Source organism: Nicotiana sylvestris, chromosome 2 (assembly GCF_000393655.2).
Source record: "Nicotiana sylvestris chromosome 2, ASM39365v2, whole genome shotgun sequence".
Lineage (NCBI taxonomy): Eukaryota > Viridiplantae > Streptophyta > Magnoliopsida > Solanales > Solanaceae > Nicotiana > Nicotiana sylvestris.
In genome coordinates, this window is record NC_091058.1 from 64,943,531 (window position 1) to 64,959,532 (window position 16,002).

At 36.1% G+C, this 16,002-nt stretch overlaps 3 protein-coding genes across 3 annotated transcripts; 1 reads left to right on the forward strand and 2 right to left on the reverse strand.

The window, feature by feature from the left end:
* The first annotated feature begins 1,689 nt into the window (after nucleotides 1-1,689).
* LOC104223465 (chaperonin 60 subunit alpha 2, chloroplastic) lies at nucleotides 1,690-6,537 on the forward strand. Its single transcript, XM_009774915.2, has 9 exons — nucleotides 1,690-1,888; nucleotides 1,992-2,166; nucleotides 2,546-2,667; nucleotides 2,746-2,953; nucleotides 3,063-3,208; nucleotides 3,542-3,848; nucleotides 4,351-4,601; nucleotides 5,342-5,542; nucleotides 5,907-6,537. Exons 1-9 carry the CDS (start codon nucleotides 1,835-1,837, stop codon nucleotides 6,192-6,194), a joined length of 1,752 nt encoding a protein of 583 aa, XP_009773217.1. The 5' UTR covers nucleotides 1,690-1,834; the 3' UTR covers nucleotides 6,195-6,537.
* A 6,514-nt stretch (nucleotides 6,538-13,051) lies between these two features.
* On the reverse strand, nucleotides 13,052-13,393 carry LOC138885006 (uncharacterized). The gene has a single exon (XM_070165889.1). It carries the CDS (start codon nucleotides 13,391-13,393, stop codon nucleotides 13,052-13,054), a length of 342 nt encoding a protein of 113 aa, XP_070021990.1.
* Nucleotides 13,394-13,573: 180 nt separating this feature from the next.
* LOC138885007 (uncharacterized) lies at nucleotides 13,574-14,212 on the reverse strand. Its single transcript, XM_070165890.1, has 2 exons — nucleotides 13,948-14,212; nucleotides 13,574-13,803 (listed from the first exon to the last, which is right to left on the reverse strand). The coding sequence occupies exons 1-2, from the start codon at nucleotides 14,210-14,212 to the stop codon at nucleotides 13,574-13,576; spliced, it is 495 nt and encodes a 164-aa protein (XP_070021991.1).
* Between the last annotated feature and the right edge of the window lie 1,790 nt (nucleotides 14,213-16,002).

The following is a 16,002-nucleotide window of genomic DNA, read 5'->3' on the forward strand; positions in this document are numbered from 1 at the left end:
GATTATAGATACCTTTTAAGTGGTTATAATATGTATTTGATGTATTTACGTTATTGTATTCATGAATACAGTAGCAAAAATAGGCGTGAATTAGGAAGTCTAGCTAATCAGTTGTTGTATTCGAGTGTATTTGACTGTATTCATGGAGTGAAACATGGGATTACAGCTGGACAGATTATTGTATTCGATTGTATTCACGGCGAGAAATAGGGGATTCCACTATTTTTAAAACGGAAAGTGAATCAATTAACATAATAGACTCCTAATATAACTCAACAATCTCAATTATAACTCACAAAATTTGTATTTTCAGTTATAAAAAAGATTCTCAACCAAAAAATACCCCAAAACATAGCAATCTTTAGAGAAATTATGTAATACATGTGAATACATAAATTATATTAATTAAAAAGAACTTATGAATACATTCATGGCATATAGCTAGACAATGAATACGATGAAATGCATAGAATACAACGGGATACATTGAAATACAATGAAAAAAAGACAGAGAATACAATAAAATACATGGAATACAGCGAGATACATTGAATTACAATGAAAAAAAAAGACAATGAATACAATGAAAATCATGAATACAGCGTAATACATTGAAATTACATTGAAATATATTAAAAGAAATGCTCTTCTTCATCGCGAAAGAAAGAAATCATCACTCAGTGGATCTCCGAAATCGAATCCTCTTTCCACGACCGCTGCCATCTCCTCGTTGGACTTGACGTCGAGTGGCGGACCAGTTTCCACCGCAACCAGCAATTCAAAGTTGCAACTCTCCAGCTCTGCGTCGAGGGTCGTTGCCTCATATTCCAACTCATCTACTGCAGTTCAATTCCAGAAGAAGACAAAGCAAAAAGAAAGAAAAAAAGTTGGATGTTCTGATTTTTACCAAAAGTAGAAGTGTGTACCGAATTGATGTGGTGAATTTCATGTTTGATAGCTTTGATATATAGTGTTGTGGATTCCCTTTCTCGTAAATGGCACTCGTTAGATAATCAAGAGTCAAGAACGGCGGCAGAAGTTTTGATACGCTGGTGTAACTGATTTGAATTTTAATAGGATGGGGGAAGAGAATGGGATGTATCAAAGAAAATAGTGTAACTGATTAGCGTATTTAGTGGCTTAGGGCTAGGAGGTAACCAAAATTAAATATTTTGCTATAAACCTTAAAAGGTATCTATAAAATATAATTTTTTTTAAATAATATTTATTTAAAATAAATAAGGTGTTAAACTTTACTATAGGAGGTAAAAATTTCATTAAAAAACAACAACAAAGTCATTAGTTAATTTGATCAAGAAAATGACATAAATGATCTATTAAAAAAGATATTTAATCAGAAATACCAAAAAATCTGGTCAAATTACCAAAAAATGCACTAGATAATATAATACATCAAAATAAGCATAAACTGTCTAAAAAAATTGCACGCAGAAATACATCAAATTAGCAAAAATTATTCCTCCAAATGTAAGTTCACCTTAACACTTTTTTTCACAGTGCCCTTTAAATTTAACCGCCTCAAAGTTTGTTAAACTTAAAGGATCAAAGTTGTTTATGAGTATACTTAAGGAACTAATTTAAAAATATTGCAAATACAGGGACCATTTTTGTCATTTTCTCTAACCTGAGCAGAGGAAAGGTTAGCTGGCGTCTGGCAGTGGCCTTCTTCCTCTTCGCCCCTAAAACCTCTTTGAAAAACCTCCAAGGAAAAAGAGTTCCACAATCTTCAACTGCAAAACCTCATCCCCCCCCCCCCCACACACACACACTCTCTCTCTCTCTTTCCCTCCCTCTCTCTCCACACCGTTATAAGATGTCACTGCCAATCTTTTCACCTTTATTCTCCCCTTTAAAGCTTTCTTTCTTGGTAACTCTCACGATACAATCTATTCTGGCACCTTCTCTCCCATGAAATTGCACTAAGTTGTTGTTTTCAGCTGATTTTTGCAATGTTTGACTTGGATTTTCAGGAAGATAAAGGAAGGTGTAATTCGTGGGCGTTGAGGCAAAGCTTTGGGAAGAAGAAGATGATGGTGGTGAGAGCTGGGCCAAAGAGAATAGCTTTTGATAATGAATGCAGAGAAGCTTTACTTTCTGGTATCAATAAGATTGCTGATGCTGTTTCTGTCACCTTAGGACCTAAAGGTATAATAATGGACTTAATTTCCTGCTTCTTTTAAATTCTTAGACTTGCTTATATCATTCGTATTGGTCCATATTTCCATTTAAAATTCCTATGAAGACCTTAGAGGAAATGACAATTCATGGAAAAGGAGAACAAAGTTGGTGGTTAATTCAAATTGTGTCGCGACCCGACCCAGTTAGGAGAAGTTAAGAAAGAAATTTTAATAAACGGTAAACATTAACCATGTCCTTCAAACACATGATTGAAAGGAATAAGTTGGTTTACACCATTTCTTGTCAATGAAATGTATATGAGGAGCTTGTTTTTAAACATAGTGTATATGATATGTTGTCTGCCTTCTTGTTTTGGATTGCATTGATTGTGTGACTAATTATGCAGGGCGCAACGTAGTTCTCTCTGAATCTGGTGTGCTGAAAGTAATTAATGATGGTGTTACCATAGCTCAAGCCATAGAACTTCCAGATACAATTGAAAATGCAGGAGTCACACTTATCAAGGAGGTTATTAGTTCGACCCTGAAACTGTAGGTGGATAATTGAATATTTGAGAAACTCTTAATAATTTAATGTCTATTGCAGGTTGCAACTAAGACCAACAGTTTAGCTGGGGATGGTACAACTACTGCAATTGTTTTGGCTCGTGAGATGGTCAAAGCTGGGTTGCTAGCTGTTGCTTTTGGGGCTAACCCTGTTTCTATGAAGAAAGGAATGGAGCAGACAGTAAGAAAGCTGGTCAAAATTTTGAAGAAGAAAAGCTATCCCATTAGAGGAAATGATGATATTAAAGGTAACTTGCTTTATTCTTTCTATTTATTCAACTTAGAAAATATCTCTATTCACTTTAAAAAATTAAAGGTTTTGATCTCTCTCTCCCTCTCTCTTCTTACTATTTGCAGCTGTAGCTTCAATATCAGCTGGAAATGATGAGTTCATTGGCAGTTTGATTGCTGAGGCAATTAAGAAGATTGGTCCTGATGGCGTCATATGTATTGAGTCTTCCTCATCAGCTGAAACCTCAGTCATGGTTGAAGAAGGAATGAAGGTAATATCTGCTCTTCAATGTGTACTCTCTGACTTCGAATTAGAGAATTGTAATTAATCATACTGTGCTGAAAAATAAGCTATCAGGTAGGTTAAAAATGATGCCTCCTTAATTTTTCCAAGCCTTTCAGGTTTGAAGCAAATTTCAAAGCTCAAACATAGTGCCATAAGAACCTTATTTGCTTGATTATAGTTCTACTAAGAAACTGAAGTAACCTCTAGTTATCTATTTATGTTCTTTAGCTAATTTCACCATTTCATATGTAAAGATTCTTTTTCTTCCATTTGTTTTCATTATTTTCTTGATTTGTATTCAGGCATTCTTTTCCTACAGATTGACAAGGGGTACATGTCACCCCATTTCATCAACAATCCCAACAAATCTATAGTAGAGTTTGAAAATGCCAAAGTTCTGGTAACCGATCAAAAGATATCTTCTGTCAAAGAAATTGTTCCTTTGCTAGAGAAGGCCACACAGCTGAGTGTGCCACTGCTGATTTTTGCTGAGGATATTTCAAGCCAAGTGCTAGAAACACTTGTCATTAACAAGATGCAAGGAATGCTTAATGTTGCTGTTGTGAAATGTCCAGGATTTGGAGAAGGAAAGAAAGCTTTATTGCAAGACATTGCCCTATTGACAGGTGAACCAAATACTTCATTCTGTATTAAAATAGGTTAATAAATGTATCCAAACCCAAAAAATAAAGTGTCGAAATGGAATTAGTGTATAGAGTGGTCTGACTTCCAAACGCCACCAAGAGAAAGATACAGAGACAGAGAGACAGAGAGAGATTCTTTATCATGTGAAGCTTGTAAAGTCTTGATATTATGTGAACTTTCCATGGGAGCGAACATTAGTTTTAACTCATCTTGAGGACAGATTTGAAGCTAGGTGATATTATTCACAGTGCATGTATGCGCAATTTCCTAATGCTTTAGCACAAATACATTGGTTTTACAGTTAGCCCAATCTGCATTTTCTGTAGTGTACATTTGCTCTAGCAATGCTCACAAAAGAGGTTTAACCATTTATAGTTTTTGTATGCTATATGGGCTTCTAAAGACATAGTGTTGCCCCAAGTGCCAAGTATCTGCCAAGATCTCCTTTATCATCACATCTAACTGACATTATATTGCAATTAGGTGCTGATTTTCTTGCTGGAGACTTAGGCCTGAATCTTGAAGGTGCAACCTCAGATCAGCTTGGTGTTGCTCGGAAAATAACAATAACAAGCAATTCTACGACCATCGTGGCTGACCCCTCCACGAAAGCTGAAATACAAGCCAGAATAATGCAGATAAAGAAGGATCTTGCAGAAACAGATAGTAAATATTTGTCAGAGAAGCTTTCACAAAGAATAGCAAAACTCTCTGGTGGTGTGGCCATATTGAAGGTCTGTATTGATTAAGGCGTAATTTTTCGGATCAAACATCCCTATACAACATGTTTGAACCTTATCCTGCTTGTTATATCTGTTATAATCAAAGATATATTCAAGTTTATGTTCAGATCACTGCAAAATTAGAAGCGAATAAATTTTAAATGTATAATTGACCTTTTAAGCCGTTAAAATGGTTCATATTGTTAGGAATGACTTCCCATTATAATCAAATAAGAATAACTCATTACTGTAGCTGTTACATTTTTCTGGTAGATGTGTTTGCTCTGGGATGATGACACTAAGGGCTCGTTTGGTAAGAGGGATAAGGGATATTTAATCCCGAGATTAAATTTGAGATGAGCTGTATAACTAATCCCGGGATTAGTTATCCCGGGATTGTAGTGTTATTTTTATCCCTATGGAAGGGTGGGATAACAATCCCAGGATAACTAATTCCGTGATAATTAATCCTGGGATAACTTGTTTTCGAACCAAACGACCCCTAAATGTTAATCTGTGAGCTGGCATACTGATTAAATTGAGGTAAAAATCTGATCCAACGGAAATTGATTATCCTTCATATCCAAATGGTAAAAGATATTAGCTTTTCCTAGAGTGCCAACTTCACACTTGTTATCTTTATATTTCCAAATAAAATATTCCCTCATTTTGTAGATGTATCCGTGCACTTGTATATTTGTTTCTTTTTTAAAAAAAAAGATATCCTCTGATAAGATCCTGTATGGATTCAGGTAGGAGCACATACTGAAACAGAACTGGAAGACCGAAAGCTGAGAATTGAGGATGCAAAAAGTGCTACATTTGCTGCCATGGATGAAGGAATAGTGCCTGGCGGCGGTGCCACTTTTATTCATCTCTCTGAGCACGTGCCCTTCATAAAAGAATTGTTTCAAGATCCAGATGAGCAGATCGGTGCTGACATAATAGGAATGGTATGGCATATTGATTCCTTTTCTTTTATGCATATTACATTCCTCAATTTGAACATGCTTACACATTTGTTGGGTAATTCTCTGATTGAGAAGGGGTAAGGACTAAGGAGGGATCAAATATTGGGAACCTCGCGTTTTACAAGTTGGAAAAAGAAACATCTATGTTCATTATTGTTGTGTAAAAGTCTATTTGCTCTCGGACTACTATCTTTTGCTTCTTTTCTCCTATGTGTTTGCCCTTTAAAAAAGAATCTTACTAACTTAAGTCAGTATAGATAAGTGAATTTCGAAGAGACTTTCTGAATTTATACTCATGGGTAACCTTTCTAGCTTCCAGAATTCAATGGTCTACAACTTATTTCAGGCACTTCTTGCACCAGCAAAGCTAATAGCCGCAAATGCAGGAGTGGATGGAGATATAGTTGTGGAAGAAGTTAGAGGTTGTGACTGGCAAATAGGGTATAATGCCATGACTGGAAGATATGAAGACCTTCTTGCTTCTGGGGTTATTGATCCTTGTCGTGTTTCAAGGTGTGCTCTTCAGAATGCTGTCTCTGTTGCTGGTATAGTCCTAACTACTCAAGCAATAATGGTAGAGAAAACCAAGGAGCCTAAACCGCTTGTTCCTCAGATTCCTGGTATAACTCCTTAAAAGGATAAAAGATAAATGCTGGTTGAAGCACTTGACAAGGAGACGGTCAGATTCATGATGTTGTCATAGTAAAAGGCAAGCTCTACTCTGCCATTTTGAATTGGTTGAGACATTGGAAAGAGTTGAGAATTTTGGTCCATGCTGATACTACTGATTGTGTCATTGTAGATAAAATTGTATCCAAGCACAAGCATTTTGCAGTCTCGATTTTTTTTTTTTGTTTGTTGTTGATTCTTGGTAGGAAAATATAGATATCCTCGAGTATATGGGAGCTGGTTTGATCCCAGCAGCACAGATTCTTCTTGTTTTAGTAGTACTTGTTCCTGCAGGAGGAGCATCATCATTTTCAGGTTTCTATAAGTAGTCGGTCCAGTAGATTCCGGGTACCAAATGTTTAAGAACAAAAAGTAAGGAAAAAACAGCTGCATATTGCTAACAGGTTTCAGATGAATGATATGAAAATGAAAATCCTATGTTAAAAATGGCTAAATAGCTGTTTTACTTCGTAAACCCCGACCTTGCCCCCCTTTTTTGTTAAAATCATTTTTGTTCTATTTCTGTTCTGTTTTATTTTGCATGAAATTTGGGTTAATTTTGGACTTCGTGGTGCATAGCACTAGTTTCATAGCCCACACTGATTGAAGTTTTTGACTGAGAGCTGGGAGAATGTTTATGTTTAGCAAAGCTAAGAGGAGTTTAACATTTAAATCAAAGTTATTTCTACAGAAGATTTGGCACTGATGTTTATGTCGTAATGCAAAATGAACCTGGAAGCAGGTTCCAAATAATTCTTCTGTTTGTAGATGTTCTTATTGCAGGCCCTCCATTTAATAGTCATCGTGTCACCAACTTTTCAAATATCAATAACATCTGTATTCATTTAGTTTTACCAGCAAGATGTTAGATGGATGGAGTCTCTCTACCTTTAATTAGAGGTCTCTAGTTGGACTCTTGGGAATAGAGAAATTCCTGGCTGGGAACGTTGCTCCCTTAAGTGTAATGCTGCTTGGTGGGCCGGGCCTGAATTGGACCGGACCAGGCCCACGGTCCTAACGGGCCTGGTGGGCCGTTCCTGGTGGTCCTGAGAAGCCTGTGACGGGCCGGTCTTCATATATTAGCCCACGAGTCCGGGACCATTTAGCCCGGGACCGTCAACCGGGCCTGGGCCGGTCCTGGCTAACGGGCCCAACGGCTATTTTTTAATTTTTTTTTTTTTAAATTCTCCAACGGCCATATTTAAAATCTAGCCGTTTGGGCTGACAATTTGACCGTTTTTAAGTTTAGAAAATGCTCATTTGGCCCCCAAACTTTATTTTAATCCCAAACTTTATATAATTACACTTTTTCCTATTTCTCAACTATAAATACCCCCTCATTCTTTCATTTTTATTCACCAATTCATCAATATCTCTCAATCTCTCTCAATTTCTCTACTGCAATTACTTAATTTATTGTTGAAATTTCGTGAAAAATTGTGAAGTTGTTGAATTGAAGTTTTCAAGAGTTCAACGATTTTCAATTTTCAAGAAGTTGTTCGGCAATCCGGTAAACTCGTTTCAACTCTTACGTTTTAAGAATATATTTTTGTGTGGTTTAGTTTGCATAATTATAATTAATATGGCATTTTCTTTGAAAAAAATGTTTGGTAAAGGAAAAGATAAAACCGGTGAAAGTAGTGGCCAACCAACTACCCTTCCCCCGGCTCCCCGACCTAGAAAAGATAAGCAAGTTGAAAGTAGTCGCCAACCTAGACGTCCTCCTCCTTCCGTAATTCTTGATAGTGATCACCCTTGTTTTCAATTTACCGATAGTGAATTTTATCATAATGTTGCACCAGGTGATAGATTAGATGATGAAATTATGAATGCTCTTTATCCTAATGAAACCATCTTAGAAAATAATGAGGAAAATGAGGATGATGATGAAACTCAAGCACCGGATTTAGATGATACACCTACTAGTCCTCTTAATAACCCAAGTGATGCACCGGTCGACCCACCTGTAGAAACTCCTACTTTTAATAGAGAACCTGCTAAAAGCCTAGAAACATCATTAGTTTGGAATTTTTTTACTCAAGTAAGAGAACAAAATAAGGCTAAGTGTAAAACTTGTGGGAAATTAATGGCGCATAAATATACTGGAGACCGTAGTGGCACGGGTAGTTTGACTAGGCACATAAAAACACACCCTAGAGATAAGGCTAGATTTTTACAAATGAAAGCGCAGCTAGAGGGGACAAGTGTAGATTCTGCGGTTAACCCTAGTACAGGTTCAAATCTAGTTCAACCAGGAATTAACACTGTCACCGGAGGTATTTTATATTACGATCCAAATAGAGATCGTGAAGAATTAGCAAAGATGATTACTGTTATGTGCTTACCTTATACTTTTGCTTCTAATCCTAATTGGGTTCATTATATTAGAAGAGTTTTTAATCCTACTTATAAAGGTTGGCCTCGCGCAACAGTTAAGAGTGATATTTATAAATTCAAACATGAATATGAACAATATTTGCGGTATTTATTTACTCATATACCTAATCGGATTTCTATTACTACTGATATTGGTAGAAGTGGTAATGATTGTGATTATCTAACTGTTACAAGTCATTGGATAGATGAGGAATGGATAATGCAAAAACGCATAATTGCATATAGAATAATTAATTCGCGTCACACAGGTAAGTTTATAGCTAACACTGTTGCAGATATTTGTAGATATTTTTGCTTTAGCGATAAAATAATGGCAATTTCTATGGATAATGCTTCTAGTAACACTAGTGCTATAGGCATGCTTACAACAACACTAAATCCTGCATTTACTAATATTTTCCATGTTAGATGTATTTGTCATATTTATCATTTAATTGTCGGTGATGGTATGCGAATTTTAAACATAGAAATTGAAAAGGTTAGAATGGCTCTTAATTGGCTTTTAGATTTTTTAGAATATTTTTAAATTGCTACAAATGCATTTTCTGGGCAATATTATCCTACTATTTCAAACTGTTTAGTTTATATTGCAGCACTATCTGATTTGTTTGTTGAATTTGGTGAGGGTGAGGACATTTATGAACTTGCTATAAATGAAATGAAACAAAAGTTTAAAAAATATTTTTTTCCTATCCCTCTTATTTATGGTGTTGCTGCAATGTTAAATCCTACAATGAAATTGGGAGGTCCTCATTTTTGGTATTCAAATATTTATAAGGCTTTAGATCTTTCAAATGAGGAAGTTGATACACTTGCATATGCAAAAGCCTTAATTAAAATTAATGCTCAAACAATTTATAATGCTTATCAACTTGCCTTAGAGCATGCTAGGCCAACTATTCCAACCCCTACTTCGTCTAGCTCACAATCGTCTAAAAGAGCTGCGGGCTTAAAAGCTCTTAAATCTTGGACGGAGTTCAGGGGTTCTCAAGGTGATAATTATGATGAAACTTCACATCTAAATGAGCTTCAAGTTTATTTGTCTCAGGGACTTGAAAAGGAGAATCCAGACGGCTCTTTTGATCTTTTGGAATGGTGGAAGGCAAGGGAAAAATATTTTCCGGTTCTTGCAAGGATGGCTCGGGATATTTTATCAATTCAAGCTTCAACTGTTGCATCAGAGAGCGCTTTCAGTCAAGCAAGACTGCAAATAGGTGATCATAGAGCGTCTATGAGGGATAGCTTGGAAAAATCAGTACTGTTTAGAGATTGGATCCGCTCGGAAAGAAGAAACTTTGGAATTGCAGAAGCACAACCGGCGATAGATGAAGCTTATGAAGAAATGATAGCGGAACTTGCGGAGGATTCGGCTTCGCCCGGAAGTGGTGATGAACAAGCTTCTTTTCCACCACCACCAACGCAACCTCCTCCGAACCTTGAAGGATTTATGAGATTTGTTAGAGATAATACATAGACTAATATGTAACTTGTATTTTGGCACATCTTCCTTAGTTTTTTTTCCTTCTAATGGTGGTATTAGTACCTTGTTGTGCTCATTCCATTGGGGGAAGGAAGACTAAGAAAGATATGCCATTTTTGGTAATAAAAATTATAAGACATACCCTTGAATATCTTTTCGCAATATTTCTTTGTCTTTACTTAGAATTATTTATAAGCTACAATATATATATAACATACAATATATACTACAAGAAAATATATAAGTTATAATATATATACATAAGATACAATATATACTACAAAAAAATATATAAGAGAATATATATACATAACATACAATATATACTACAAGAAAATATATAAGTAATAAGTTATAATATATATACATAAGATACAATATATATACTACAAGAAAATATATAAGAGAATATATATACATAACATACAATATATACTACAAGAAAATATATAAGAGGATATATATATACATAACATACAATATATACTACAAGACAATATACAAGAGAATATATATACATAACATACAATATATACTACAACAACATATATAAGAGGATATATATATACATAACATACAATATATATTCAAAATTCAAAATTCAAAATTCAAAATTCAAAAATCAAAATTCAAACAAGTTTTTTTTTTCAATTTACAAAACTAACCTTCTCTACCACTATAAATACCCCCCTCTCTCTTCTTCATTTCAATACTCAATATTCATTTCTCATTCTAAATTTCTCTCAATCTCCAATTTTCAAGACTTCAAGTCTCAATCTTAATTTTCAAGTTACATCATGCCTCGTTCGGAAAGAGTGCGCTTATTTATTTCGCAGTACTATGAAGTGGTTGAAGAAAATGAAGAAGGCCAAAAATTAAAGTGCAAGAACTGTGGAAGAGTCTTAAATTTTAGTATTGTTCAAACCACAGGCACTTTAAGGAGGCATATAAAGCATTGTGTTGAGGGTATTTATCCAAGAATTCGTCTTTAAGTTTTTTTCAACAATTTGTGTTATTTCAAAATTGTTAGACGTATTTATGCTTCATGTTGTACTTTGTTATTAATTTATTATGCATGACAATTTAGTGTTTTACTATTGTTTTGTTATTTTTCTTTTTCGTCAAGCACTTTAATAATTAGATTTCTACATATATACTACATATATATTTTTAATATAGCCATGATACTACAAGAAATTGCCTTAAAAAATCGCTAGGCCCGCGAATCCCACGAGCCCGGCCCGTTTAGCTCAGGACCATATGGGCTTAGGCCCGTCACGGGCCGGTTCCACCCGTTGAGTCCACGAAGCCCGGGACCGCCAGAGCCCAGGCCCACGAAGGCCGGCCCGTTTGGCCCACGAAGGCCCGGCCCAGAATACAGTCCTACTTAAGTGGATCAAACACAACATGTATCTTGATTAGTCAGTGCGTTTTAGGTACTAGATGGATTACTTGGATTAGTACAAATGATGAATTTTGTCACAAGTGAATATTTGAGCTCTTCAGTTGCTCAAACACAAAAGTCACCCTAGGGCTAAATACTTGCACAAAAATAAGCAAATAACTTAAAGTCAATTTTCTAATGATTAATTGATTTACTAGTTAATATGCCGTAATAATAAATCTTAGGAATTCGACTTCATTCTAACATTTAGATTTCATTAAAGTTAATGTTTTAGAATAACTTAACAAAAGTCCACTTATTTTTTTAATCATTAGATTAGAATTTTAAATGGATTCAACATATATCTAGAATATTGTTGTCATCATGTAATAGAAGAATGTTTATTCTTCCATTCAAATTATAAATAGTCACAAAATATCATTTCCTCATGTAAAAGTAGGGTATGCCATGAATTAGGTATTTGGCAAGTTCTTAAGTAAGGATTTGTCTCTTAGCTATCAGTCGATCAAGGAGTCTATAACCCTATATACCTATTACATAATGACATCTTCATTAAATCTATGACCTCTTATGTAGTTATGTATCATTGTTCTTTGACATCATATGGCAAGACTATTATGATTTACACTAAATTGTATTTTTCACACTGTGTAAAAGAAGATATGTCCGGTGGAAAAATAAAGATAATTTTCTTTGTTCATGTTTTCATTTGTACTATGTTCAAATGTAAAATAGGACTAAAGTTATATGTTATGGTAAAGGAATGTAATGATCAAATAAATAATGAATAAAACAAATGATTTACAGATTAAAATGCTGGCATATAAATCACAGTAGAAGAATTTATCGATTACTTATATGCATGGAAATTATTATTATAAGATGAACAATAATGTAGAAATTGTTACACATTAAATGAAAATGATGAGATTTTTGTACATCATTTGTGTGTTTTACCATTTGAACACTTATCCAGTAATGTAACATACACAAATTTTTGTTCCATTTTATCTCGCATAAAGTAATACACAATACACAAATTTCCACATAAATAATGCTAAATTGAACAATGTAGAGTTTAATTGGAAATCATATATTGCACTGGTTGTGTAGAGTTTATACTGAAAACCAACACTATTATTAATTATTCACACATTATAACATTGCAACGTTTATTGGTGCAAATCAAACCAACAACAACAACAACCCAGTATAATTTCACAAGTGGGGTCTGGGGAAGGTAGAGTGTACGCAAACCTTACCCCTACCCCGGAGGGATAGAGAGGTTGTTTCCGAAAGACCCTTGACTCAAGAAAAAGAAAATAAACAATAGACAATAGATCAATGACAGCAACAGAAGTCAGAAAAATAGTATCAGCATCGTAAGAAACAAAAAAATAGATGTATAAGGAATAACAATAACCATCAATAATATCATAGAAAATAGTATGGAAACTACATAAACCACTAACAACCAACAATGAAACATTATCAGCCCAACCCTGCCACATAACAACATATAAAAACACTCGCCTCTCTCCTAACCTACAACCCTAATGTACGACCTCCACACCTTCCTATCCAGAGCCATGTCCTCGGAAATCTGAAGTCGCGTCATGTCCTGCCTGATCACTTCACCCCAATACTTCTTAGGCCACCCTCTACCTCTTCTCGTACCTGCTAATGTCAACCGTTCACACCTCCTAACCGGGATATCTATGCTTCTCCTCCGCACGTGCCTGAACCATCTAAGCCTTGCTTCCTGCATCTTGTCGTCCATGGGAGTCACGCCCACCTTCTCCCGAATATCTTCATTCCTAATCTTATCCAGCCTAGTATGCCCGCACATCCATTTCAGCATCCTCATTTCTGCCACTTTCATCTTCTAGGTATGTGAATTCTTGGTTGCCCAACACTCAGCCCCCATACAACATGGCCGATCTAACCACCGCTCTATAGAACCTGCCTTTGAGTTTCGGTGGTACTTTGTTGTCACACAGAACTCCAGATGCTAACCTCTATTTCATCCACCCTACTCATATACGGTGCATGATATCCTTGTCTATTTCCCATCCCCTTGAATAATCGATCCAAGGTACTTGAAACCTCCTCTCTTGGGGATGACTTGTGAGTCAAGCCTCACATCCATGTCCGCTTCCCCCGACGCATCGCTGAACTTACACTCCAGATATTCTTTCTTAGTTCTACTCAATTTGGAACCTTTAGCCTCAAGGGTCTGTCTCCATACCTCCAGCCTCTCATTAACGCCACCTCGCATCTCATCAATCAGAACTATATCATCAGCAAACAACACATACCATGGTATCTACCCTTGAATATGGTGTGTTAGTGCATCCATCGCTAGGGCAAATAACAACGGGTTGAATGTAGATCTTTGCTGCAACCCCATAACAACCGGGAAGTGCTCTGAGTCACCTCCCACAATCCTAACCCGAGTCTTAGCTCCCTCATACATGTCCTTTATCACCCTAATGTAAGTTACCGATACACATTTCACCTCCAGGCATCTCCAAAGAACATCCTTAGAAACTTTGTTATACGTTTTCTCTAGGTCAATAAACACCATGTGCAAATCCTTTTTCCTATTCATGTATTGTTCCATCAACCTCCTGATAAGGTGGATAACTTCCGTAGTAGAACGATCCGGTATGAACCCGCATTGGTTGTCGGATATAGACATTGCCTCCTCACCTTCCCTTCCACCACCCTCTCTCAAACTTTCATAGTGTGACTTAGTAACTTGATGCCCTTATAGTTGTGTTAGAATAGTTATGTGAATGTATGCAATTAGTCCTAGTCCCGTATGTAATAGGAGTAGGTTATGTGTTATGTATACATATAAATAGGGCTTATTGTAACATAGAATAGTAATCAATAATATTTTCTCCCGTGATTTCTCACATGGTATCAAAGCTTTGGTGAGAATAGATCGATGTGCGTCATTCAAACGACATCTAGGAAGAAAGAACTCAGTCACCGTGAGATTTTCCGGTGACCTAAGTGACTATTTGCGTCAAAGTCACTAATTATCAGTGTTGTAGGAAATCCAACACCACCAAAAGGTTTCCAAGAGATAGGTGACCAAACCCCGAAAAAAATCACCTGAAAACACTCACCCACGCGCCCTCACGCGCCTGCCGGAGTTCTATCGCCACCGGCGTGTCTGTCCCACGCGCCGGCGCGTGAGGGTTGTTCCGGCCAGAATTTGAAAAGTTTTCTTTTGGACAGTGTAATCGTCTTGCAATTTTGAGCCTACCCATCCAATTTAAACCTAATTCCAATAACTTTTATATTTTTTCGGTATGAACAGTGATTTCTTGCGTGAATAGTGATTTTCAGAATTTTTTTGATTTTTTCTGGTGTTAATAGTAACTTCCATAAGGGTTTTGGCATGAACATTATAATGTCATTCTTATTAGAAGCCTTAGACACACAATCCGTTGGATCGAATACATTGAATCCAATCCAGATGGTTTCTTTACCGGATTATATTAAGTTCCTTCAGTACAAAGCACGTAAACAAACATCTTCAGAATTAGCCTCCGTTGTTCCAACAAATAGTAGCATGACTTGTGTTTCCCAATCTTCACTTTCTGAGTCTTGGGTCATTGATTCAGGTGCATCTGATCATATTTCTGGTAACAAATCTCTTTTCACTAGTATTTCATATTCTCAATCTCTTCCAACAGTCACAATGGTCAATGGGTCACAAACCATGGGAACTGCAATAGGTCAAGCAAGCCCACTTCCTTCCTTACCTTTAGACTCAGTTCTTTATGTTCCCGATAGTCCTTTTAATCTCATAGCCGTTAGTCGCTTAGCCAAATCACTTAAATCTGTTATTTTATTTCTTGATGACCTTGTTTTTATCCAGGAACGTAGTACAGGGTGGATCATTGGTACCGGACGTGAATCAGATGGACTTTATTACCTTATCCTTGCAAAATAACATGGACTCGTATCTTGTCTTCCTTAAATAACTTGTCCCTTTACTGATTCACCCGATTTATTACATAAACGGTTGGGACATCCCAGTTTGTCAAAACTTCAGAAAATGGTACCTAACTTATCTCACTTGTCCACTCTAGAGATGTCAGCTCGGTAAGCATACCCACTCCCATTTCCTGCGACGTCTTGATAATCGAGCAGAGTCACCTTTTATTTTAGTCCATTCAGATATTTGGGGTCCTAGTCGGGTTAGTTCTACCTTGGGATTCCGCTACTTTGTCAGTCTCATTGATGATTATTCCAGGTGCACTTGGATATTTTTGATGAAAAATCGATCTGATTTTTTTCTATTTTCCAGACCTTCCATGCTGAAATTCAAAATCAATTTGGGGTTTCTATCCGCACATTTCGTAGTGATAATGCCCTAAAGTATTTATCTTCCCCATTTCGACAGTTTATGAACTCCCATGAGATTATTCATCAAACATCTTGTCCGTACGCATCCCAACAAAATAAGGTAGC